The following is a 23,235-nucleotide window of genomic DNA, read 5'->3' as shown; positions in this document are numbered from 1 at the left end:
TTACACCCTCAATTATTCACTTACTCACACTCGCTCGCTCACTTACTAGCTTACTTACTCACTTGTTTACTCCCTCACTCATTCATTCACTAACTCACTAACTCACTCTCACTCATTTACTCACTCACTCACTCACTCACTCTGTGTTTGGTGTTTTGCCTGCATTTGTCTGAGTGCTTCAGATCTTCTGAAAGTGGAGTTCCAGGCTGCTGTCAGCCTCCATGTGGGTACCGGGAACTGGACCTGTGTCCACTGGAAAAGCAGCCAACACTCTTAACTGAGCCTTCTCCAGCACTTCAGTAGCTTTCTACTGTCATCCAAGAGCCTGTACTTAGACTAAGCTTACATTGTTTTAATGTTCTGAGAACAATAGTTTTCAGTTTGATAATTTCTCCTAAATGCCTCACTGAAATTTAATATTCTTATATTTCTGAAAATTACAATATACAACTTTCTCCTTGATAAGTATGTCCATAATCCATCTTATGAATCCTTCCTGTATTCTTCCATTGCTGTTACACAACACTTGGCACTGCATATCAGTCCTAGAAGGTAAATCCTGGAATACTTACTGTCTATTTTGTACAGTGTAGGAGACAAGACCAATGGCACTTAAAGGAATTCAGATTCCTTCCTATATCTCTCCTCCTCTCTCAGCCTGCAGAATGTATAGGCTAAACCTTTGCCAAACAACTCTTACCGACTTAGAACACATGGAAGACTTAAAGGTCATGGTTGTTTACCTAGGAGCAAGTCAGGAAGCAAGCTGCAAGTCTCTCAACTTTGTTATGTCATTAGGTTGTGGTGTGCTGGGCCATTAGATACTTCACATTATTCAAAATGCATTTTCCCTCTTTCTGCCAGGGTAAATCCACGATGCTCTTAAAAATAAAACAAAAATCCTTTGGAGATGGGGGAAGGATTGTGGAAAGGGGTGACCAGGAGGGGGTCAGTGAGTGGGATATAAAGTGAATAAGAAAAAATAAAAGTAAATTAAAAAAAAACTTTAAAAATGAGTTCTGTGAAAGCAATGATATTTCTCTTTTTACAAGTCTGCCCAATTTTATCAGTATGCATTGTTGCTTTTGCTAGAGATGACCATTGCTATCCTTATTTTAAAATATGATTAACATGTTTTAAAATACCTGATTTTAGTGGGGTGCACTTTGGTTCAAACCTGAGGAGTTGCATGTATTAAGAAAGCAACACTGTACCACTGAGATACATTTTCAAGCCCCGGAAATCAGTTTTTAAATTATAAGTATGTTTCATCACTATGAACACTCTACACTCTGAACCATGGTTTCATCATGTCTTCAGGTTGAACAGTTAACTAACCACTTGAAAGAGAAAACAGACAAGTGCAGCGAGCTGCTGCTGTCGAAGGAGCAGCTGCAGCGAGATGTGCAGGAAAGGAACGAAGAGATTGAGAAGCTGGAATGCCGGGTGCGAGAGCTGGAGCAAGCCCTGCTGGCTACTGCAGAGCCCTTCCCAAAGGTGCGAGCCCGGGAGACCTCAGGCTGTCCTGCTCCAGTGACAGCTGCCTACTGACACAATGTTACCTTCATTCCCTTGTTGACATTAGAGCGCAGTGTATCTTCATTACTACTTTTGTTTGTTTTACTTTCAGATGTTGTTTGCATCCCTTATTTCTGATTCAGGAAGACTAGTTAAGCTGGAAGTTAATTACAATTTTAACTGTCAGCTATGCCCATGAGCTTTCAGGCTCTTGCCTGACTCCAGATTAGATGCAATGAAGCCTGTTCCTGTTATTCTCCAGAAAAGCAGAATGGATAGAGGACAAGCAGAGGGAGAGAGCCTGGAGGCAGGCAGATGGAGAGGATTTTTGTTTTATCTCAGGCATGAGTTTTAAGTGTCAGCAGTGTGTGTTTAGTATATGAAAAATCCATGTAAGACTGAGTACCTGTAGCTTGTTTAATAGTCTTAAATGTAGAGTTTCTCATTTTAAATTAGAAAAATAGAATTACTGCTAAATAAAAATACCACAATGAATTATCAGGGTATAATGTCTGATGTTTTAAAAAAGTTCTTGTATTTTTAGGCAGAGGACCAGAAAAGGTCTGGAGCTCTAGAAGTGGAACCAGAATTATCACTAGAAGTTCAATTGCAGGCTGAGCGGGATGCTACAGATAGAAAACAGAAAGAGGTAAGAAGTTTCTTTTTCAATCACAAATGCAGTTTAAAATCAGTCACTTAGAAAGTATCATTTGAACAGAAAGACGCTGTCTGAAAGCGAAGTTTAGGGTGTTTCTCAGTTCACTGCCTGGAAGATTGACCTTGAAGGTCATAAACTGAACAAGCAAGCTCTTGAAGGTTAGTGCCGCGCAGGAAGGACCTTGAGGCAGAAAGAGTGAAGGACCTTTAGGTAGGAAGAGTTCAGATGAAAGTGGAGCCGGTGTGGACTGGACGGAGAGGAGAGAGCCGGGGTGTGGGTGGGACCATGGTTAGCTCATACGTCTCTCAGTCACCGCCACTCTGTCAGGTGTCTGTGACAGCTTGCTGCTGCTGCTGTTCTGCTTATTTAAAATACTTTCCTGAGAGATTATTGTGTAATTATTTCATAAGTCAAGCATATCATTAAGAGAGTGGATTAAAGTGACCGGGACTGAGTATGTAGCCCTTTACTGAGCACTGGCCTGGCTTGTGCAAGCACCTAGGATTCCCCAACACTACACATAATAACACCACCAACAACAATAATAGTTATAGCTTTCCTGGTTTTCTGTACTCCTTACCTGAAAAGTGTCCCATTCAGCTGGGAATAGGGGTTCACCCCAATTGCCCCTGAAGCTGAGGTTGGTGGAGGGATTGGGGCTAGTTCACTCAGACTGAGCAACATAGCAAGGCCCTATTTTAAAAGTGAAAATTCATTATAATTACAAAAGTAAATTCAACTTACTACTTCATTTGTAATATATTTAAACCTTTTTTTCCCCATTAAATACATCCTAATGCTATGGATATGACTTTTAAAGAATTTAGGGGTACAATCCCTTGTGTACCTGTGTGTAGAAACAGAGGTCAGTCACTGGGATTGTTCTTCCATACTTGTTTACCTCATTTTATTTTTTCAAAGATTAATTGGTATCTATGTGGATATGTGCATGTGAGTGCATCAGTGTCCACCCACAGAGTGCAGAAGAGGGTGTGCTCCCCTGGAACTGGAGCGATGCCGTGTATCTCCAAAGACCCCAGCCCTACTCCTGCCTCTCTGCTTTTGAAACAGAGCCTCTCTCTGGTCTAGCACTCACCAGTTAGGCTAGACTGGCTGGTCAGTGAGCTCCAGAGAGCCACCTGTTTTTGCCTACCCAGAGCTAGGATTTCCAGAACATGCTGCCACAGCAGTGTGCATCCTTAACAGCTGGAACTACAGGCGTATGCCACCATGACCACCTATTTTTAGTATTCTTAAAATGTACTATAGCTCTATCACCTCAGCTTCTTGAATTGAGTATTTAATAGATTTTTACTTTTCTCCCCAGAATCAGCTGTCATCTGGGAATGGTAAAAACCAGAGAGACCTTATGTCAGCCAGCTTGTTTCTTTACAGACATAGAGTGACAGACATTAAAGGAGTTAACAAGCTGAGTGTTTACTAACAGTGATAGGTGTTCTGTAGTACTACTCATTGGCGTGAAAAAGGACAGCATCAGAGCATGTATTATAAAAATACAAAAAGCAGAGCAAAAAAACAACAACAAAAAACTTCAAGCATTTGCTCTGAAAACTAGGCAGATATTTTCAGATAACTGATATAAACTGAAGATGTATCAAATATGTATCAGATTTTAAATGGATTCACTCTCAGAGCCTGAGTTTGGACAGAAACATCTTTAAAAGCCTGTTAGACTATTTGAAATGGAAGATGAATAGAAATAAAACTTAAAAGTTTCAAGAATGTTTTCTAAAAAGTATAGAACTGAAGTTTCTAGCTGGGCATAGTGGACCTCAATGCCTTTCTTCCTGGAGGAAGTGGATCTCTGAATTCAAGGGCATCTTGGTCTACATAGTGAGTTCCAGGGCGGCCAGGACTGGGAAATGAGGGAAGGAGGAGGAAGAGGAGGAGAAGGAAGAAGATGAGAAGGAGGAGGGTGGGAGAGCAAAGAAAGAAGGTTTTTTGTTGTGGTGGTGGTTTTAGAAAAAGGTGCCTTACATAAATCTTAGATCTTGTATTGCTAACATGCTTATAGGCAGTAGTAGTAAATAATACTTGACTTTAGCAGCAAGGCTTTAGATCACAGAGCTAAGACTGCCTGTAAAATGACACATTAAAAGAATGGGCATGACGTGTAATGTAGGCTGCAATTTTGAAGTGAAATAACTATGTGTGTGTCTTTTATAATACCTTGTTCTAAAAGTAGTTGTAGAAGATAGGGATAGATAGGAAGATATGAACTGGTGTATAACTAGTATATATCCTTAATAAACGTGATAATCAGTGTTCTCAGCAATAAACTGATAATTATATGTACAGGATCACTAATATATTTGAGTACCTACAGAATTAGATACCAGTATTACAGATGAGAGAGAGTGCTGTGGTCTTTGACATTTGTTACAAGAAAAAGGATAAATAGGGCAGGAGAGATGGCTCAGTGGTTAAGAGCACCGGCTGCTCTTCCAGAGGTCCCGAGTTCAATTCCCAGCAACCACATGGTGGCTCACAACCATCTGTAATGGGATCTGATGCCCTCTTCTGGCCTGCAGGTGTATGTGCATATAGAGCACTCCTACATAAAACAAATACATCGTAAAAGAAAGAGGGAAAGAAAAGAAGCAGGATAAGCAGTGATTTGGAATGGAAGGCTGCAGCAGTCATCCCTTCAGACTCACAGATAGCTTTACCCTGACTGTTATCTGAGGATACATTGCTTCTCTTTGTGACTTTTCTTTCTTTTATATAATGGGAATGATTATAGAACACTGTGGATGAGAGGGTGTCTCTCTGTGTGTGTGTGTGTGTGTGTGTGTGTGTGTGTGTGTGTGCATGTACACATAGCGGGGCTTCATGTGTGAAGGCCAGAGGTCCACCTCAGGTGTCATTCCGTAGGAACCCTCAACCATGTCTTTTGAGACCCGTGGTTCATTGGGACCTGTGGTTCAGCAGGTAGACTAGACTGGTCTTGACAAGCCCTAGGGCTTGTCTTCAACTGTCTCCAATTCCCCAGTGCTCTGATTCCAAGCTCAGATCACCATACTTAGCTTTTTATACAGAGTGCTGGGGATCAAACTCAGGCCCTCATATGTGGTCATCTGAGCTATCATCCCAGCCTCAAATTTGGCTATTATTGCTAGTATTTTGCTATTTTTATTGGACTTGCTAGGCTGACTTCAAAGCCTTGCTTGTCAGTACTGGGACCCAAGGTCTATGATGCCATGCATAAACAACCTATTACCCTGTAGAGCATAAAGCGGTAAACAACTCGCTGCCACTCAGTGCTGCTCCTACATCTTAAGGTGCTTGTATTGTAGCAGTTTTGATCATTTGAACAGGAATTCACAAATTCATTCATTAAACATCTATTAAGTAGTCATGAAGTAGTTGGTTAAACAGCTATTACTATCCTCAGTCAACTCATATAATCAAAATAATAGAAGTAAATCTTTTCTGTAGTCTGAAGCCAGGTATGGTGACATATGTCTTTATTTCTGACATTGAAAGAGGCAGAGGCAGGCTAGCCTCAAACATAGCAAGTTTCAGGAGACCCAGGGCTACATGGAGAAACCTTATCTTTAAAAACAAAACAAAAAAAAACCAGAAAACAGAAAAATTCAGTTTGAACATGTTTAGGAATTAAGCAAGTAAACATATATGTTTAAGCATATGTAAATGGTTATACATTCTTTATAAAATAAATAGAACTCTTTTCTGTTTGACAGTAACATGTGTATGAACTGGGTTTTTGTTGTTGTTGTTGATGTTGGTTTTTTTGTTCCCTCTTGGATAACTTTGGTTTTAAAGATCACCAACCTAGAAGAACAATTAGAGCAGTTTCGGGAAGAACTGGAAAATAAGAATGAAGAGGTTCAGGAACTTCTCATGCAGCTAGAAATTCAGAAAAAGGAGTCCACCACCCGCCTGCAAGAGCTCCAGCAAGAAAACAGATTATTTAAGGTAATTGACTTAGAAAAATAATTCACATTTTGATGCTTTGTATTCTTGTAAGTTACTTATGTAAATGAATTATTCTAGCTAGCCCATAGAAAAGTTACAGAACCCTGGTATTTTATTTACAAGCTGCAATCCTAGATTGGGCAGCTTCAATACTGTTCTCACATCTCAACTGTACGCCCCTTGTCACTCGCTGTTTGAGTCTTACCAGGGCTGTTTCTGCTTCATCAGTCTGTCCTCAGGGTGCTCTTCTCTTGTCTACGTGCTCCTCCTCCATCCCATGTAACGGCAAACTCCTGCCCTCTCCGTCCCTGCTGTCTCGTCTTTACCCTCTTTCTCTTCTTGGTCTTTCTCGAGATCTTCTACTTCATTCTCAGGCCTGCCTTCCTATCCTTTCTGCCCAGTCATAAGCCCCAACCATTTAATGGCCAATCAGGAATTAAATTGGGGAGCAAGGCCAGTGACCATAAGAATTCACTCATCTGGACAGCAACCAGATCTTGGGGGTCAGACTTTAGCATTTGGACACATGGCACCAGACCAATCCCCAGGATATTTGCCACCAACATTAGTAGGCAAATGCATTTGTGTGGGAACTATTTGCTGCTCAACCTAGACACTTAAATTTATCATAAATGAAAATGTTTGAGATCACTTATCAAAATATTTTAAGTATTGAAATACAGTATCTTAATTTATTATATGCATGCCATCTCTTTTATAAGACTTAATTCAAGGAATATTTTGAAGTAGCGTGTAATGATCATACAATTATGATGATTATTTTTGTCCCTAGGATGAAATAGAAAAACTTGGGTTTGCCATGAAGGAATCTGATTCTGTGTCCTCTCGGGATCAGCCCATGCTGTTTGGCAAATTTGCACAGCTAATACAAGAAAAGGAGATTGAGATTGACCGGTTAAACGAACAGTTTATAAAACTCCAGCAGCAACTTAACCTCACAGCGGACAACAAGGTGTGCCCAGTAAAGTTGTTTGCAAAATTAATATGAGTTACAGTTTTTCAGATTTTATTACACTTATTTATTTTGGAGAAGGGAGTGAGTTTGCACTCACTCTGCAGCATGTTTTGGAGGTCAGTGAACAGCTTGTGGGAGTCATTTCTCCTTATACCACATGAGCCCCAGAAATGAAACTCAGCTTGTCAGCTTTCCCAGGCAGCATCCTACTCACTAAGCGATCTCAGAGGCTGTAACTAAAATTTAAAACACAAAATAGTTATACTTTTCACTTTCCTGTTGAATTTCCCTGGGAGTAGGGTACATGTACCGGGAACATGCAAACACATGTATCCATGCCTCTGCACACAGTGGCCAGAACAGGGCATCAGGTATTTTCTCTTGTTACTCTCTGCCTCATTGCCTTGACACAGGGGTTCTTCATTTAGTCTGGTCGACCAGTGAGCTCTCAGAATCTGCCTATGTCCAGTTCTCAGTGCTGGCTTACAGGTTCACATAACTCTGCCCAGCCCAGCTTTTTATATGTATGCTGCGGACTTGAACTCAGTTTCTCATGCTTACGGAATAAGCACACCTAGTCACTAAACCTTCTCACTCACCCTTTCCCATCGAATTTTAAAAACAGATATCTAGCCAGTGAGATGGCCCAGCTGGTGAAGGTGTTTGTTAACTAGATGTGTTCATGTTTATGTTGTTCAGTGTGTTGAGTAGGCTTTGCCTTTGAGAGTCGTCTGTTGTGTGTCCTGTTTTAGTACTTCATTCTGCTCACGGGGATGCACTGATACTGTTTTCCTAAAGGGAAATGAACTGCTTAAGTTGGAGCTCAAGTTTAACAAAACTCCAGAATGAAGTTCTAAATAAAAGGAGGTATCTCGCTGGTCTGTATTGGAAAGAACATTCCTATGTCAGAGACACTATGTTGGTTTGGGACATACTTATTCCTATAAGGTCATTTCTTAAAATAGAATTTCCAAGATGTAAATATACATTGATTTTGTATGACTCCTTTTTTTCATTAAATGATAGGTCATCGAAGAACAAAAGGAACAGATACGAGCTCTAGAAGCAAAGATAGAATGTTTGATGAGTGATCACGAGCATGTGAAGAAACAGAGCGAGGCAGAAATAGAGCAGCTCGGTGGTGTGATTGAGAAGTTGCAGCAGGAGTTGGTCACCAATGAGCAGAAGAGAGAGGATGCCGAGACGCTCCCAGAAGACGAGGAGAGCTTTAAACATCAGCTGGACAAGGTGACTGTTGAAAAGCTAGTTTTAGAACAACAAATAGAAACCACCAACCAGGAAATGACGTACATGAAAAATGTACTTAAAGATATCAATTTCAAAATGGATCAGATAACACAATCACTGTACAACTTGAATAAAGAATGTGCCAGCAATAAAGAACTTCCAAGCGTACCAAAGGGACATGCCCTCATGACTCTGCATGCGCTTGGCAGTGACAAACTGCAGCCCGAAGATGCCCCTGCCCAGGATGCTTCCAAGCCTCTAGAAAATCACACCTCCCTTACATGTCTTCAAGAAAGTACTAAAGCTTCTAGAATACTAGACATAAAGACACTGCCACTGGAGGGGTCTGTTAGTACCAAGGACTTTGAGCTAACCCAGTGTCATAAACAAATAGAAACCATACAAGAGCAAGACCAGTCTGAAGTAGAAATGCTTCAGAAGAAGATCACAGACCTGCAGACGATGCTTGAGAAGCTCGCTGCTGCATTGGTCAGTCAGGTCCACACGGAAGCGGCTCAGGAGTATGTGCAGTTCTGCCAAGAAAAGCAAACGGTTTCATCAGCATCTGACAGGACAGATGCACAGAACATAAATTGTCTGACAGAAAACAATGTGGAGACCGATGTCCCCACATTGGCCGTGAGGCTAGCAGAGTTGGAGAGCCAAGTAGCTGAAGGGCATAGTGGTATAGTGACAGAAAAACATGTGGAAATTGTGGAGAAAAGTGCCTCAGAGACAGAAGAGAAAGTTGTGGTGCTACAGAAGCTCTTAGAGGAAGCCAAGAAAAGGCTAGAAGAGGAAGGAGAAAGAAGCCCTAGGGATGGCGAGGTTAGTTTTCGTTTGATTTTTTTTTTTCCTCTTCACTCAAATGTTCTAGGTAATTTCCTTTGTTCAGTGATAGTTTACTGATAAATCTGGAGGTTTTTAAAATATCAAACAACTTACATATAATGAGATTTCATGAAAATATACTGTTCCTAAAGGATAGGCATTACTTTATTTGAAATGTGAATTGTAGTTCAAGAATTGTTTAGCACTGAGAGGCTCAGAGACTTCCCATCTGTACATACAGACAGAAGTCCCAAATGAAGTACAGTGTTACCTTGAATGATTATGGCTAAGGCTTTGGGAATGATCTGATTGGTTGATGGGCTATAGTTTCCTGAAGCACAGCTGCTCACAGTTGGCCTCATGAGACTTTGCTGTTAGGCCTAGCTGTGGTCTACTGTACTGAATGCAGTTCCCTTAAACGAGGACAAAAAATGATAGACAGAGACTAAAGTTAACACGGTAACTTTATCACCAGAGTAACAAGTACAAACTGTATTCTATGGTCTTCACATGATGATATCTGATCCGTTAGTAAAGTCGTCTATTGAAACAGGAAATATAAAAATATGAAATTTAAGCTCTGTCCTCCAGGACTTCTCCCTTAATTTCTTCCTAATACATGTGCTCTGACATCATGCCTTTTAAGAAGTGAAACTTTTCACATTAATGATATACTGAATTAATGTGGAAAAAGTCATTAGCTCTTACAAATTGTATACCTGTTGAGATTTCATTGTTCATGGGGAAAAAAGAGAACGTGTGTTAGAGATCTGTATGCCTTCTTAGACAGTGATCTGAAACCATGGTTATTTCTTACTGTATAGAAGACAATACAAAGACTTTAGTTTATATTGAAAAGGCTAATAATTTCAATAACAAGATTTTCACACCAAGACTTGGAACTACTTTACTGTGGGTAATAAATATTAAAGTGCTAATAAGACTAGCTGCCTATATCATGTAAGGAATATCTTGGTCACATTTGATACAAATGTGAAAGTTCTGGATAGCAACCAAGTAATGTCCTTGCTGATTTTAACAAGCAGTGGGTATTTTGTCCCCTGATTGTAGGCAGCCATTCTTAGTAACGCTCCGTGGCAGTGTGGCTGTGCCTTGGGCTGCAGTCTGGTTTCTCAATGATAGTGTCTTCTCAACTCTTATTCAGACAACTGTTACGCTAACTCACGCCAGTGGAGACAATGGATTCTCAGGAGGACTTGAAGCTCTTGAAGCAGAGTCAGTAGCCACTTCAGAACTCACCAGTTATAAAAAAAGGGCAGAAAAGCTTGAAGAAGATCTTTTGGTAAGATGAGCAACACAGCTCCAGTTCATCCACGTGTGCCTCTCTTCATTTCCTCTCAGTGTACTCCCTAGATCTGTATCTTAGACTTTAGAGGCAGGGAAAGCCTTCTTTAGATTTAAAGAAAAATTTCACTTTTAATTTCTTCACCAGCAACTTCTTGTTTAGTTTGTCTGGGAATAATGGTTGGAAAGATGCTTCTTATCTGTACTAGGTGATGGAGGAGTAAGGCTTTTGTTATAAAACAAAAGCTGATAACATAATTTCACTTCTTTGTAATCTGATCATAGTGCGTACAAAAGAAACTATGTGTATATGCAGAAACTATGAGGCATCGAGGGTGATTTTCCTTTTCTGCTGCAAATTGGCACTGATGCATGAACTGTGCTCCCTGTATTTCCACCCCGAGCCCAGCTTCTGATGTACACAGAGCTTAACTGATTTCTCTGCCGTTCTGTTCATTATGTTGTAGGTAAAAGAAAGCTACATAACATCACTTCAGAGAGACTTAGGCCAAGTCAAAGATCAACTTGCAGAAGCCAAGGAGAAATTATCCCACTTGGTAGAAAAAGAAAATAGGACTGGAGAAGAGGAAAGCAGAAGGGTCCCCACACCAGAGCCTCCTTCTGTGGATGTGGGTGGCTGCTCTGGGCCCACAGAGAGAACAGGCAAGGTCAGCAGCAGCAGCCAGACCCCACAGATCCTTGTTAGAAATGCAGGGATTCAGATGGACTTACAGAGCGAGTGCTCCCAAGAAGAAGTCAGAGATACCATCAGTCAATTTACTAAAAAAATGGAACACATACAAGAGCTGCATGCTGCTGAGATTTTGGATATGGAGTCCAGACATATTTCCGAAACCGAGTCTTTGAAGAAAGAACATTCTGTTGCGATCCAGTTACTGACTAAGGAGTGCGAGACCCTGAAGGAGATGACCCAGTGTCTAAGATGCAAAGAGGTATCTGGTCCTCATATAATGTGCTCTCTACATCCTGCCATTTGCCTTCCAACAGTATAAGCTTTTAAGAGAAACGACTCAAAAGGATCCAATGATAATACCCCTTTTCATAATATTACCACAATTTGGCATCTTCCTGTTGTATAGTTAGATAAGGAAATTCCCATGTGGTTTTGGAGCCTATTTGTGATACTTGTTATATGTGTGTTATTTCAGTATGACAGAATAAATTGATGTCTTTATTTCTCCCTTAACTGTATTAGAAACTAGTTATTCATTGGATCCAATATTTTACTAAATAAAGTTTAAAGTCATGTGTATTCTGATTTTGTCTTCTTTAACTAGGGATCCTCCATTCCTGAATTGGCAGATTCTGTTGCTTATCAAAGTAGAGAAGTATATTCCAGCGGTAAGTTGAGTAAAATTCTGGAATGTTTAAACAAATGGAATAGTGTTTAAAAAGTGTTATTTTGTATGCACATATGTAATGACGGGTGTTTATTTTCTTAATTTTAGATTCTGAATCAGACTGGGGTCAGGGCCAGGGATTTGATACATCATTAGAAGACCGAGAAGGAGGGGAAACTTCAGCAGATTTATTTCCAAAGAAAATAAAGGTACTGGAGACAAAACCCCTGAGTTAGCTCAGGCACTGTCGTCTCTGCGCCAGTCACCATTACTGTACCTTAGATAGCCACGTAATCAACATTTACACGCTAAGCTAAGTGTGTAGTTTTAAACCGTGTTCCCTGTTTCTCCCTTGTGACCCCACTCTGACCCTGACTGAGACTGTGTGTGTGAGGTGTGTGGTGATGATCTCTGCTGGAAGCGAAGATGCTGGAAGCAGTGAGTGACCCACAGGAACTAATGTGAGCTTCGGCCAGTGCATCTGTTAGGGCCCATGAGGTTAGAAAATCAGCTTCTTCCCTTGTAAAAGGTTTAAGACAAAGGTCCTTGTTTATAACCCACAGTTTGTGTGCTGTTCAATAATAGAGTGGATAGTCCTTCCTTAGGGGAACTGGCTCACTCTTAGATGACACCAAGAGTCATTCTCTCTCATGCAGCAGTGTCCCACAGTATATATGTTTAAAATTGTATGTATGAAGAATTTTCACACCCATTTCATTTCCCATTTTTTGCTGACTAGGGTATGAAAGCAGTCTCAAGGTACAGGGTATTTCCCACATTATATCTTTTGGTCAAGTCGGTGACTAATCACTAAGTCTTGAACTATGTTAGTCAAACAGAGGAGGGACCTTAGACGTGCCATTGACACTTAGACATTGATAGCACTAGGACTGACTCACCGCATCATAGGAAGCAGGAAAGGTTTGAATCAGATCTCTGTCTACAGTGGCCTTTCTGATCCGCTGGGGTTGATGAAGCTGCTTTCTTCATTTCGTATGTCTTATTTGTCAGCCTTTGAAGTCATTTGCCTTTAATACCTTATTTTCTAGGGATTAATGAAAGCTGTTCACAGTGAGGGCATGCAGGTGCTTTCTCTCTCAAACCCCCTCTGTGATGATGGAGAAGACCATTCCGTTCAGCAGCTTTCAGAATCTTGGCTGAAAGAGAGACAAGCTTACCTGAATACCATCTCATCTCTTAAAGATTTAATTTCTAAAATGCAAGTGCAAAGAGAAACTGAGGTATTCAAATATTTGTCTTCTAGATAGCTGTACATTTCCTTAATGACAATAATACATCTTAAAGAGTAAATTGTCTTTTTACATATGCTTCATGTGAATTAGTTTTTATCTTTTCACACATGAAAAAATATATTCTCTTGAACTTTTGAAAAATATATCTTTGTTAGTAGACTAGTACTTCTGGAATATATGTAAAGTGTGCTTATTCGAAGACTGACTTTTTCCGTTTGCCCTTCACAGGTCTGTGACAGTTGTCAGTCTCATGACAGCTTCTCAGACTGGCGAGGTGAACTCCTACGTGCCTGTCAGCGTGTTTTTGTAAAGGAACGTAGTGTTTTACTAGCTACGTTCCAAACTGAGTTGACGTCTCTCAGCACTAGAGATGCGGATGGATTATTAAACTCTTTGGAACAGAGAATACAAGATCAGGTATCAAAACAAAACTATTTTAAAGAATCTTTTTTGAACAGTGAGAAAAAGTGGATTATTGATTTTCTTTAGAGTCTTGATTTAAACATGAAGGTTAGCATTTAACAGAAACCACTGTAAGAATATATAGAAGAGAGCTATTTAGATGTTTTACCTTACATCACAAGTAAGAAACACTGAAAATTAATGAGATAATAGCCAAATGTAGGAAGTTAAAAAATGAGGAATAGGACAAACCCAAAGAAACTAGAAAGATAAAGTTGCTCTGTTGGCCCTAGAGAAAATCTTCTGGTCACATTTTCATTGGCTAGTTAGGTATAATCTTGTTTTCTGTGTGGTTGTATCCATTAGACTTGCTATTGCTGAACTGAGTATATGACGTGAACAGTTTACATACAGAAGGGTTTACATACAGAACAGTTTACATATACCCTGACTCAGGGGTTTCAGTGTGTACTCTTTGTCTTCATGAACTCTGGCTTTTGTCATGGTACCAGGAGCAAGTGGCAGAGAAAGAGTAAGGGGCTAAGGACCAAGTATAACCTACAAACACTTGCCCAAGGGTCCTTCTTCCTCCAGTGAAGCCCCTCACTCTTAAGATTTCCAGAACCTTCCCAGATTTGATCTGCTCCATTCGGAAACAAAGTGCTCAACACGTGAGCTTATGAAGATTATTCCACATTCATACCACAGCAGCAGGTTTATTTACAGTTGTCCAATCATCTGTATATTACTGTTTTATTACTGTTGAACATGGCCTAGAACGATGTAAATTAAGCATGGGTGTTAACATACACCATACATACACCACACACCCATAAAAGTTGAAAAATAAAATATTGTAAGTATCTGTCATTTCATTTAAAATCACAGAATTAATAATTTTTCTTTTTAAAAAAGTGTATCAAACTCATTCAAGACAGTGGTACATACCTTTAATCCTACCAAGGGAGGCAGAGGCAGGCAAATCTCCTAAGTTTGAGGCCAGTCTGTTCTACAGGGCAAGTTCCAGGACACAGAGAAACCTAGTCTTGAAAAACCAAAAGGAAAAAAGAAACGTTATTTAAGAGCATCTGTCATTATGGCTCAGCTGTGACCCCAGCCTCTCAGGAGGTTGACTGGAGGATCACAAGTTTGTAGTAGAACTTCATCTTTTCACCTAAGGGGTTTTAAGGCTGGGATGTAGCTAAGTGATAGACTTCTTGCCTAGCATGTGTAAGTCTGTTTTAATTCCCCAGTGTTTGGGGGAAAACCAGGAAGAAAGCTTTAGAAGACCTCTATAGTAAACCAATAATTAAAAATGTCTTGGTGTTAGTGTGCCCAGGTCTTGGCTTTTGAATACAATTCTCCCTTTAAAGGAGGTGTGGGTTTTTGGAGACTCGGAGTTCTAGGGCCGGAGCATGGGAGGTATTGAGGTAAAGCCTGGGCTCTCCTGGATTCTCTCTTCACTGACTTGTAAAAAACTAATCACAGAATAAAGAGAATGTGTAAAAAGCTCAAAAGGCCAACCTGAAGCTTTAGCACTGGCCAAAATTTTAGAAAATTTAAATATCAAACTAACTGAGTGAGATAGCACATGTCTTTAATTCCAACACTTAGGAGGTAGAGGCTGGCAGATCTCTGAGTTCAAGGCCTGGTGTTTTGTGACAAAACTTTTCCTGGGGAGACACTATACACACACATCCCCCAGCCTGCTCCCCCCAAAAACACCTAAACTAAAAGATAGTAAAAGATAATGAAGCAGAGTGAAAAAGATTCATAAGGTCGTATTCATGAACAGATAAATTAAAATATCACAGTAGAGTGCCTCCTGTGAATGTTCTCCAAGGGCTATGTCATTAAGGATTCACCTTTTATTAAACATGACTTATTTTATTAAGTAATAACAGTGGTAGATGCTATAGTTCTTATGGAAAGATGTTAAATGATTTTTACCTCAGGAAGATACTTTCATTGATAGTAACTCTCCGTGGAGCATCCTTGCAGACAGCTCAAGCAGTCAGTAGTGTAGCAGTGATGCCAGCTAAAAGCTGACCTGAAGGACACACCGCTTCTTTGTGCTTCTATTAAATGCATGACAGGGATTTACTCTTGGGAAGAGGGAGATCAGACTATCATTCGTTTACTAGAGGAGGCAGCAGAAGAGCAGAGACGGTGACAGGACAGGCAGAGATGCAGAGCAACTGCATTGTGACCCACAGGGTCACACTACAGGAAGAGTGCCACAGGAAAGCAACTCTGGCCTCGCTGTCACTCACACCACAATTGTCACAGAAATGAAAACCTCAGTCCTTTTAATAATCTATACCTGGGCTGGAGAGACAGCTCAGCAAGCAAGAGCCCTTGTAGCTCATGCAGAGGACACTGGTTTGATTCCAAGCACCTATGTGGTGGTTCACCAGCCATGGGAATTCCAGGTCCAGGGGACCTAGTGCTCTCTTCCACCAATTTCTGTGGGCACCAGATACACACATGCACATACATACATGCAGGCAAAGCAGTGATATCAAAGAAAAGCTGTGCATGAATATTTGTAAGTTTTATTTTTAATTGCTCCCAAATTAGAAACAGCTCATTTGTTCTCCAATGGGAAATGAATCAACTGTGGTATACCTGTAAATGAGTTACAGCTCAGTAGAGGCTAGAGAGATAGTTAAGAGCTAAGAGTCCTGGCTGCTCTTCCAGAGGACCCAATTTCAATTCCCAATGTGACGTCTCACATGTTTGTAATTACAGTTTTGGGGATCCAGTGCTCTCTCTGGCTTTTCAAGATTGTACATGCTTGTGGGTTCATAAGCTCAGATAACCACACACATGTATATAAAACTACTTTTAAAGAAATACAGGAAGATAGATAGATAAATAGATAGATAGATAGATAGATAGATAGATAGATAGATAGATAGATAGATAGAGAGATAATTAGTAAAACAGCTCAGTAGGTTAAAAAGGAACAAGCTGTAGATGTCTTCTATCCTATCTGCTATAGAAAGTCTTAAAATGATAAAGTTACACTGATGGAGAACAAGTGACTTCTTCCCAGGAGCTGAGGCTGGGCGAAGCTGTGACTTCAGAAGAATCTGCTGAAGTAGTTCTCACTATGGTGCATGAACTGAACCTCAGTACAGGAGGTGAAATTTCATACCGCAAGATAGCAAGAGAGCAACATGCATATAAAATCAGTGACTTTTAAATAAGCCTACAGTTCAGATAACACTGTCAGCTTCCTCCTTTTACCCGTGTGCTGTTTCCACTTGTGTCGCACATCATCCTGGGAGGAGGCTAGCTGAGGGGATACAAGAGCTTTGGCTTCAGTTAATACAAAATAAGGATTGGGAGTGTGTTGTTTTGTTTTAACTGATGATAGGCCAAATTAGCCTGTGCTCTGCAGACATTTCAAGGTCCCAGAAGACTTACTAGTACTACTTTCATTTTCCTATAAAGGACACTGGGTGAAAATTTAAATTCTCTACCTTAGATGACATAGTAATGTTAATTGCTTTTGATAAGAATATTGTGCCTATGTCGGATGTTCCTGAGCCAGAGAGATGGCTCAGCAGGTAATGATACTTGCTGCCAAGCTACGACCTCAGTTCCATCACTGGAGCCTCCATTGTGGGAAGAGAGAAGCAAGTCTCACAGATTGTCCTCTCCCACAGACCCACTGTGGAGCACATGAATGTACACAGACACACAGAACAAGTGAAGAAATAATAAAACAAGAACGTTCCGATTTCTAGGAAATGCACAGCAATATTTAGAAATAAAAGTCCATCTGTCTACAACAAACCCTCACAGATTTTTTTCTGGACAAGAAGAATTGTGAAAAATGTTAATGAAAAAAATAAAGTAGCATGTGTGTGCTATTCTTTCTCCTTCAGATTCTGGTCACTAATTCCATCTATGCCTCTCTTTACTTAATTTTTCATTGTCCTTTGACAGGGTATTGAATATCAAACAGCAATGGACTGTCTGCAGAAAGCAGATAGGAGGAGTTTACTGGCAGAAATAGAAGATCTTCGTGCTCAAATTAATGGCAGGAAAATGATTCTGGAAAGAGAAGAAGAATCTGAGAAAGCCAGCCAAGGTGTGTGCATGCAGCTCCTTTGATCTCTTAGCCGAAAACGCTCACTTGTTGTCTTCTGAAGTATTTCTGCTCAGGCTCCTTCTCTGCTCATTCTCCTAACATGAAAATGGTTGTTACTCTGCCTTTGAACTGGTCACAGGGTCCCCAGTGGAGGAGTTAGAGAGAAGTCTGAAGGAGCTGAAAGGGCTTGCAGCCCCATGGGGAGAGCAATACCAACCAACCAGAGCTCCCAGGGTCTAAACAGCTAGCCTGGGAAAACACATGGAGGGACCCATGGCTCCAGCTGTGTATGTAATGGAGGATGGCAGTGTCAGGCATATGTGGGAGAGGAGGTCCTTGGTCCCATGAAGGCTGGATGCCCCGATGAGGGGGAATTCGAGGGCAGGGAGGTGGAAGTAGGTGGATGGGAAAGGGAACACCCTCATAGAAATAGGAGGAGGGAGAATGGGTTAAGGAGTTTCTGGGGGAGATGGGGAAAGGGGATGACATCTGAAATGTAGATATATAAAGTATCCAATAATAAACAAACAAACAAACAAACAAACAAACACTATTAGGGTTAGTGGTTGTCAGGTAGGTTTAAAAAGCTATATTTAATTTAAAATAAACAGGTATTACATTGATATGGTTCAGTTCATCAGTTTTATATTCTTCACTGAGAAGTCTTTTTGGCTCTCTTAAGACATCTATCTAAAATATAAGGGGATCCACAATAAAAGTGGCTGTTTATTTTTAATTTTTGTTTACAAAATTGTAATGTGTAACATCCATACAGTAACTTACAAACCTCAGATACACACTATACCAAATTATAAAATGTGTATATTTTGTATCTTGTTACTTCACCTCACATGACGTTCTTCCAAGTTTCTGCAAATATCTCTGCATTAGCTTTTGTTGCTGTGGACAGTTCTCTCCACAATTGTGTGGGCAAATTCTGTGTCTTAACCTTTGGTTGTTTCTGCTGTTAGCTGTTGGAGTCCGAGCAACTAAGACCCTTCCTCTACAGAGTTTCCAGTACATCTGGACATCAGTGTTCCCAGCTTCCAAGGAAGGGAGTCACTCTGTCATGGGATGTGTAACCTCAAATTTATTAGAGAGTGCCAGACGGTGTACTTATTTTTGAGAGGGTATCATCTATCCCAGCTGGCCTCAAGCTTTATGTAGCAAGGGGGGTTGTGAGCTCCTTGTCCTCCTGTCTGTAGCCTTCCCAGTGGGGGTGACAGAGGTGCACTACCATGCCTGGCCCAAACTATTTGAAAAAGTGATCATACCAGTGTGCCATTCACTAATGGGGTTCAGTGTTCTGTTGCTTACATCTTTGCCCACAGCTGCTGTTGTCAGACATGCTGCCTTTCTCTTGGGTATGCTGTGCATATGTGAGAGTGTTTTAATTGAACTTAGATGGAGTGATTTATCCCCTTTCTCATCATAGTAGACTAGCTGCGTTGTCCATCTGTGTGGGCTTAGGGATGCTTTTCCTGCTTCTCAGTAGTGGCATGTTTTAACGGGGCTACTCGGAGAGGAGTATTGATCGTGCCTGCCAAGGACACTTGCTACATCTTTAGTAATTGGGTTTCAGCACAAGCTTGAAGTCACCACATAGGTTCTCATTTAGAAAAGCTGAGTCAGAGCTGGGGGTGGTGCCTCACATCTGTGGTCCAGGATGTAGGGCACTGAAGCAGGAGGGTGGCTGATAATTCCAGACGAGTCTGTCTGTGCAGGCTTACAGGGTAAAACCTTCTCTAAAAGAAACTAATAAAAATTAGATCACTGTAGTATTGTCCTGTGGGTAACTTCTGTAAATATTGAGTGTAGGGCTATCAGAAATTACGAGGAATTTTTAGTGTGAATGGTTGGCATTCCACATATACAAATATACAAGTTCCTATCTCAAATACCTTATGAGCATCTACAGGTGATTATTTGAAGTCTTGCATCTGTTAGTGCATTGATACATTTTTGTCCCTCCCTTGTTTTTTTAACTTCTGAAGCATTGGCCTCTAGCACTCTGAGAAGTATATATATATTGTCAGTTTGGGGGACTGGGAGCAGTTGACGATGTCTTTGTAGTAAAATACTAATCACACAAGAGCTGCCAAGCTGTCTTTTAACTCTAGTATTGCTTCTTTATAGAACTCCTGGACTGCAGCATGCAGCAGAAGCAGCCCCACGTACTGGAGCTGCAGCTGGAACTCAGCAGCCTGAGAGACAGAGCAACCGAGCTGCAGGAGCAGCTGAGTTCAGAAAAGATGGTGGTGGCAGAACTAAAAAGTGAACTTGCACAGGCAAAACTGGAATTGGGAACAACACTCAAGGCCCAGCATAAGCGCTTAAAGGAATTAGAAGCTTTCAGGTGTGCTGAGCTGCTTTCGTTTAAGGGTCAGCGGAGAAATTGTACCAGTGTGTCATAACCATTATGCAGATAGCAGCACACTAAGTTTAAACAGCAGAAGAATGGGTGCAGAAGAAACCCCCCTGATGTTTCCACATTTAAAATGTGATCGCTTGGCCGACGCTCTGCTGTGACTCCCTGTGCTATGACTTCTGTCCAGTCCACAGTTATTAGATCTAATTCTTGCTTCTCTCTCACAACAGACTAGCTTTGAGTGATGTTTGATCTCTAGCTTGAGTTGACTAGTATCTGCCAGGTGTGGGAATCAGGAATGCATAGGCAAAGGATGCATCACTGGAGTGGATACTGAAGTATCCTGCCTGCTAGAGGCATGCTGCAAGTCCACACGTTCTTATTTTAGACATTGATTTCACACGCACACACACGTTCACATGATTTCTGTATGCAGTAAAAGAAAAAAAAGTTACTTAGTATTCTCTTTATGGCAGTAAAATTACACTATTAGAGACAGTAGGTCATCTGAAATGGACCAGTCCAGAAGCCTTGACTTGACGTATCATAGCTAGTTTATAATATACCTCTGTATTGGAGAACAAGTTCCTCTTTATGACAACATTGCTCATCAAGATAATGTCACATTTGTGTCTCTCCCCATTTAGGTCAGAAATTAAAGAGAAGACCGATGAAATCCATTTCCTTAGTGATACTTTAGCAAGGGAGCAGAAGAAGTCACTGGAACTGCAGTGGGCTTTGGAAAAAGAAAAGGCCAAGTCAGGACACCATGAGGAGTGGGAAAAAGAAGAACTCGAGGTATTGTCCCACGTATTCTGAGAATCTTGTTGTAAGGCTCTTCTCCTTTAAAATGTATACACTGTTGGCTCTGTGTTGAATACTGTTAGAAAATTATCTAGGCCATAGAAGGAAGAGTTCATGTTGAAATACTGTGTTTCCGTCCCTAAAATCATTCCCTCCGCGGCGCCAGGGATTGCAAGGCCCCTTCCTCAGCAGTTCTTCTCTCTGCTCTCATCTTTTCTCCGTGCTGGCTTGTGGGCCTGTGAAGCTCCCACAGGCTTGCCGGTTGTCTTTGCTTGTAGTCCACTGGGATAGACGCTCCTCCTGCCCTGCTGTTTCGATTAATACCCTATGTTAGGGTACGTTTAAAATCTGAGGATCACTACATCTGGATTTGATCTGTTCTCTGTATAGTTTATTGTTATCTTCCTTTGCCTTTCTATCCCCTCAAAACTACCTCCCCCCCCCCACACACACACTGCCTACAGCCACAGATACTCATGGAGACAGATGAGTGCTGTGTTTCCCAGGTAGTCAGTCTGTACCTTGTCTTGTTTTCGCGGTGTTCTGGGTTAAACTCTCACGTCTCGTATGCTAGGCAGGCACTTAACCACCCGACCTTACCTCCATCTCACGTTTTCCTACACTGTAGCTGAGACAGGTTCTCTTGAACTCTCTTAGACTCCTGATTCTCCTCTCTCACCCTCCCGAGTAGTCGGGATTACACGCATGTGCCACCAAGCCCAATAGTTTTTTGTTCTGTTTTTTATTTTTTTAAGACTCATTTGTTTTTATTTTAGTATATGAGTGTTTCGCCTGCTTTGTATCTGTGCACTGTGTGTGTGCATGCATTAATGAAGGCAGGGGGATGGCATTGGATGCCCTGGAACTGGACTTGCAGCCATTGGTGAGCTGTCATGTTGGTGCTGGGAATTGAGCCCAGGCTGTCTGGAAGAACAGCCAGTATTCTTCACCAGTAAGCCATCTCTTCAGCCAACCTAGCAACATTTTTAATGATTACATGCATAGAGCAAAGTTTGCTCATTGTGGGTATCTGGCTATTTTGTATCAGTGTTCTTCTTTTGAAAAACCTGAGACAGGATCTATCACATCCTACCAGGAGTCTCCATTGCAGAAGCAAGAATTGTCATAGTTTTGCAGCCAAATCTTACTATTGTTTGTTCACTTCTTTTTCAACCCCTACCTTTTAAATAATAGATTTCATCATGTTATTGCATAAATGTATTATTCTTTTTCTTCCTTTTTTATATTAATTTACTTTACATCCTGATCACTGCTTCCCCTCCCTCCTCTCCCATTTATTTCTTCCCACTTCACCTACTCCCTATCCTCTCTTCCTCCTCAGAACAGGGGAGGCCTCCCATGGATATCCACCATCCTAGGCACATCATGTTGGAGTATGACTAGGTGCGTCTTCTTCTATTGTGGTTAGACAAAGCAACCCTGTTAGGGGAAAGGGATCCAAAGGCAGGCAACACAGAGACAGCCCCTGATCCTGGTGTTAGTATTCCTACATGAGAACCAAGCTATACATCTGTTATATATGTGTAGGGGACTAGGTCAATGCCATGCATGTTCTCTGTTTGGCAGTTCCGTCTCTGTGAGCCCCTATGGGCCTACTTTAGTTGGTTCCGTAGGTTTTCCTGTGGTATCCTTGACCTCTCTGGGTCCTTCAATCCTTTCTCTTCCTCTTCCACAGGATTCCCCAAGCTCCACTTAATCAGCTGACAGTTCAGCTAGGCTCCTGTTGGCTAGTAGAGCAGTCTCATTACTCGTATCAGGGGTGGACTCTCTCTCATGGCATGGTTCTCAAGCTGGGACAGTCATTGGTTGGCCCTTCCCTAAATTTCTGTTCCATTCTTACCTGCACATCTTGTTGGTGGGACAAATCGTGGATGAAATATTTTGTGGTTGGGTTCGTGTCCCAATGCTTCTATTGGATGTCTTGCCTGGTTAGAGAAGATGGCCATTTCAGTTTCCTTATCACCCATTGCCAGGAGTTGTAGCTAGGGTCACCCTCATAGATTCCACTGCCCTAGGTTTCTAGCTTTTCCCACTGATGCACACCTCCTGTCACTGATGGCAGTTCTCTCCCAGTACTCTCGCCCTCTGTCTCCTCCTACTTGATCCCTCCTGCTCCCCTCCTTACCCCCTCCCCACCCAGTTCCTTTCCTCCAAACACCCTTGATGTCTATTCTATTTCCTCTTCTCAGTGAGATTCAAGCGTCCTCCTTTGGGCCCTCCTTGTTACTTAGCTTCTTTGAGTCTGTGGATTGTAGCATGGTTATCCTATACTTTGTGGCTAATATCCACTTATATGTGAGTACATATCATGTTTATCCTTTTGGGTCTGAGTTACCTCACTTGGGATCATATTTTATAGTTCTGTCCATTGCCTACAAATTCCATGATGTCCTTGTTTTTAATAGCTGAATAGTATTCCATTGTGTAA

The 23,235-nt window shown here is 41.2% G+C and overlaps 1 protein-coding gene across 1 annotated transcript in view; it reads left to right on the top strand.

The window, feature by feature from the left end:
* Akap9 (A-kinase anchoring protein 9) overlaps positions 1 to 23,235 on the top strand; it is a 140,311-nt gene that overhangs the window by 99,101 nt on the left and 17,975 nt on the right. The window contains exons 27-40 of the mRNA XM_028778283.1: positions 1,321 to 1,497; positions 2,063 to 2,167; positions 5,984 to 6,136; positions 6,930 to 7,109; positions 8,139 to 9,188; positions 10,357 to 10,494; positions 10,964 to 11,449; positions 11,795 to 11,858; positions 11,966 to 12,066; positions 12,907 to 13,098; positions 13,339 to 13,527; positions 17,470 to 17,614; positions 19,751 to 19,970; positions 20,630 to 20,780. Coding sequence (XP_028634116.1) covers positions 1,321 to 1,497; positions 2,063 to 2,167; positions 5,984 to 6,136; positions 6,930 to 7,109; positions 8,139 to 9,188; positions 10,357 to 10,494; positions 10,964 to 11,449; positions 11,795 to 11,858; positions 11,966 to 12,066; positions 12,907 to 13,098; positions 13,339 to 13,527; positions 17,470 to 17,614; positions 19,751 to 19,970; positions 20,630 to 20,780 — 3,351 coding nt within the window. The remainder of the gene's footprint in view (positions 1 to 1,320; positions 1,498 to 2,062; positions 2,168 to 5,983; positions 6,137 to 6,929; positions 7,110 to 8,138; positions 9,189 to 10,356; positions 10,495 to 10,963; positions 11,450 to 11,794; positions 11,859 to 11,965; positions 12,067 to 12,906; positions 13,099 to 13,338; positions 13,528 to 17,469; positions 17,615 to 19,750; positions 19,971 to 20,629; positions 20,781 to 23,235) is intronic.

The sequence above is a fragment of the Grammomys surdaster genome, unplaced genomic scaffold, assembly GCF_004785775.1.
Source record: "Grammomys surdaster isolate TR1022 unplaced genomic scaffold, NIH_TR_1.0 333, whole genome shotgun sequence".
NCBI classification, from domain to species: domain Eukaryota; kingdom Metazoa; phylum Chordata; class Mammalia; order Rodentia; family Muridae; genus Grammomys; species Grammomys surdaster.
This window is presented reverse-complemented; position numbering and strand designations above follow the sequence as displayed.